At 54.1% G+C, this 3,275-nt stretch overlaps 1 protein-coding gene across 1 annotated transcript in view; it reads left to right on the top strand.

Moving 5' to 3' along the window:
• DSN1 (DSN1, MIS12 kinetochore complex component) overlaps positions 1–3,269 on the top strand; it is a gene marked incomplete at its 3' end in the record, with an annotated part of 3,810 nt that extends 541 nt beyond the window's left edge. Inside the window, exons 2-7 of the mRNA XM_009328703.1 lie at positions 196–543; positions 990–1,063; positions 1,263–1,335; positions 1,739–1,826; positions 2,952–3,011; positions 3,198–3,269. Of these exons, the coding sequence (XP_009326978.1) occupies positions 196–543; positions 990–1,063; positions 1,263–1,335; positions 1,739–1,826; positions 2,952–3,011; positions 3,198–3,269 (715 nt within the window). The remainder of the gene's footprint in view (positions 1–195; positions 544–989; positions 1,064–1,262; positions 1,336–1,738; positions 1,827–2,951; positions 3,012–3,197) is intronic.
• Between the last annotated feature and the right edge of the window lie 6 nt (positions 3,270–3,275).

The following is a 3,275-nucleotide window of genomic DNA, read 5'->3' as shown; positions in this document are numbered from 1 at the left end:
CGCTGGAAGGGAGAACCGGAGGCGGCGGCGGTCTTGGGAGGCTGCGGAGCGGTGATCTACCGCGCCTCGGCGCTGCTGCTGCTCCGAGCTAGGGAGCAAAGCGCCAAGAACGGGTTCAGTGCTCCTGAATCCCTGGGAAAGGCCCTTTTCTCTCACTTGACCCCGCTAACGTGTTATTACGGCTGGTTTTCTCAGATCCTGACCCCGGAGAGAAGAAAGCGGATCCTGAGCAGTTCGTAAAGCCCCCGGACGTAACTGCTGTTAGCAGGAAGAACCTCAGTCCCTGTGAGACCCCCGGAGCGGCTACGAGGAAAAGATCCCACGGAAGTCCTAGCCTCAGGAAAAGCCCCCTCGGACCCAGTCCCAAGAGGCTGTCTCCCTGGAGAAGCAGTCCCAGGAAAGACCATACGCTGAGTTCTTTTAACTTGTCCCCGAGACCGCTCGTCACCAGTCCTGAAGCCAAGCGTCGCTCTTGGTGTCGTTCGAGCCTGAAGGGGACAAAACGCCGAAAATCCCTGCCTCCTGTTCACCAAGATGTCACTGGTATGTGCTCCGCTTCTTCCCTTGATCAACGCCTCTCTCTCGAAACTTGTAGGGCAGCCTGCAGCAAGTTGAAATTTAATTCCATGGCACGACCTTCAGGGTAGTGACCGTCTAATTGCCTTATTCCTAACTAGTAGCCACTGACGTCCGTGTCGGCAGTGGTCTCGGAGGTCCAGGTACTTGAGGATAAAAGGAGATGCTGCATTAACGGCTTCTGTAGACCAGTGGTTTGCAGTCTCTGCCTTTTTATTTCCATGGTTGAGCCTTAAGAGTGACTTTTCCTTGTTAGAAACTCTGCTTCTCTCTCTTTTCCCCTGCTCCTTCCATACCCTGCAAACCGCGCTCCTATACAAGAACAGCTTTTAGTGTCTTTCAGGAACATTCCAGCCGTTTGCAGCTCGGTGTGAATTTAATTGTTCTTAAACAATTTTGTTCTGATTTTTCAGAATTAAGCAAATCAATTAGCCTGGATCTGCCGGAGATAGACCGGCTTTCTATGCTGCTGTTGTCCAGTTTCCAGGTAAGGTCCTCTCTTTTAAAAAGTGAATTGGTTTTCTCTTGCCTTTCTTCTACCACTAAATGTACGTTCTGATTTGTATAACCGGGTTGTGAAGTACGTGCGAGGGGGGGAGGGACTCCTTTCTCCTTCCGTAACGAATCTTCCCACAAGCTTTGTCGTGGGGAAGGGCGCCAAGACGTTCTTTTCTACCTTCTCTTAGTTTTCTGCACAGAAGCTCGAACACGTCTTGAAGCAAACTGACGGCTTTAGCCCTGAGGCTTTCAAAGCTAACGGTAAGGTGTGCTGCTGTTTGCGTCAGCAAGGGTAATCCCGAACTGAAAAATACCGACCCTTCCCTAGCATCCTCTCAAAATGAAACTAGCCGTCTTCTAGAAGGGGTGGGTGCAGCCAAAAATACGAGAGTGATGTTTTTAGGATGCTCACATTGTTTTTGGGTGGTCGCAGGGGGGGGGGGGGGGGGGGGGGAAGGCAAATGGGCACACTAAAGTAAACCGTGGCCCCAGAGGTGAGTTATTCTTTCAGAAACACTGTGAGTAATAACTGGAACGCCTTCCGATAAGGAATCGGAGCAGCATCCGCAGGTCGGGAAGCAGCCTCGTTTCTCAGAATTGGTGATTTTCTAGGCAGCGGGTGCGAGCGTTGGTTTATCCTCTTTTGTTTTGTCTTCATCTCCAGCGCACTCGGTTTCAGAAGACCTGAAGCGGTACATGCAGAAGTTGAAACGAGACGGGACGCTGAAGAGCTGCGTAGAAGACCCTAAAGGGTAAGGACTCGCCAAAGTCGTCCCGCGTGGAGTGTAAGCAGTGAGTCGTATCGCTTTTGGGGGCGGCGGGGCTGGAGAAGGGGGTTAGCCTGAACACAAAAGGCATCTGCTGCCACATCGGAGGACCTCGCCCTGCCAGCAGAAACCTTCCTAACCCATTGCGTCAGAATGCTTTGGGGTCGCTTACACGTTTTAATTAGCTGGCTTCCCTCATCCAGGCGACGATAACGGAACCAGCGAGGAAAGGCTGATAACCCGCAGATGTGCCAGCAGATTTTAGGGGGGGGTGGGGTGGGTGAAGCTTTTAAATGGGAGAGAAACCCGCTGTATCATCCCCTTGTACACGTGCAGGATCTGGAGAGGGGAGCGGTTCGTAAGTCAAAGACGGACCGAGTAAGATTTTGCCTGTTAAAACGAACGCATAAATATATATACAAATCACAGGTATATGCACACGGATAACGAGGATCGTGTATTTGGGGGATCGCGTAGCTGGGGTCGTTTAGAGAAGAGAAGCCCCGGGGAGACCTTTGAGCGGCCGCCCGGTCCTTCAGGGGGGGCCTACAGGAAAGATGGGGGGAGCGTAGCGGCAGGAAAGAGGGTGGGTTTAGATCAGGTATTGGGAAGGAATTCTCTACCGTGAGGGTGGCGAGACGGTGGAAGAGGTTGCCCGGAGAAGTTGTGGCTGCCCCCTCCCTGGACAGGAGGGTGTACGGGGCTCCGGGCGCACTGATCTGGTGGAAGGTGCCCCTGCCCGTGGCAGGGGGGGTGGAACGGGATGAGCCCTAAGGTCCCTTCCCACCCAGAGCACTCTTAACCATTCCACGATCCTCTTTTTTCTGCTTTTGCTTTGCGGCCTGCCCAGTCATCTAAATTTGCAGGGTTTTACCCGTTGCCCGTGGCCACGAGGATTTGGGGGGCTGATGCCATCGCTAGACAAGCAGTTCAGTGAACTTTCAGGGGGGCGTCGAGGAGGTCGGGGAGGCTTTCCTCTTTCGTACTCTGCAATTGGAAGCATTCAGCGTGGCTGCGTAAGCGCTGAGCAGGCACCGGCGCCCTCCGCGACATACGCGCGGGACGTATAGATCTCCCTGTGTCGTCCTGACGTCGTTATCTGCGCTTTAGGATTTTACTGGACTCGGCTTTGGATGAGTCAGTGGCCCAGGTGAAGGAGTACATCGCCAGGTAAGGTCGACCGCCTGCGTGAGCTAAAGCTCTCAGCGCCCAGCACGGGTTTGGACACCCCTTCCCAGAGGGTATTTTGGGTGTGTTTAATTCTTCGGCTGGTTTTTCCTACGAGCCTGCGCCGTAGTTGGGCTTTACAGAGGGACACTCCGGGGTACAGACCCGCGCTCTCCTCTCGCCCCGCAGGTTCGCCGCCGAATGTCGGTCCTGGGATCAGCTCTTGCTGCGCTACCAGGAAAGGGCCGAGGGAACGTCCAGGTCTGG

The sequence above is a fragment of the Pygoscelis adeliae genome, unplaced genomic scaffold (assembly GCF_000699105.1).
Source record: "Pygoscelis adeliae isolate BGI_AS28 unplaced genomic scaffold, ASM69910v1 Scaffold417, whole genome shotgun sequence".
Classification (NCBI taxonomy): Eukaryota; Metazoa; Chordata; class Aves; order Sphenisciformes; family Spheniscidae; genus Pygoscelis; species Pygoscelis adeliae.
Note: the sequence above shows the minus strand (reverse complement) of the source record. Positions and strands in the feature narration are given on the sequence as shown.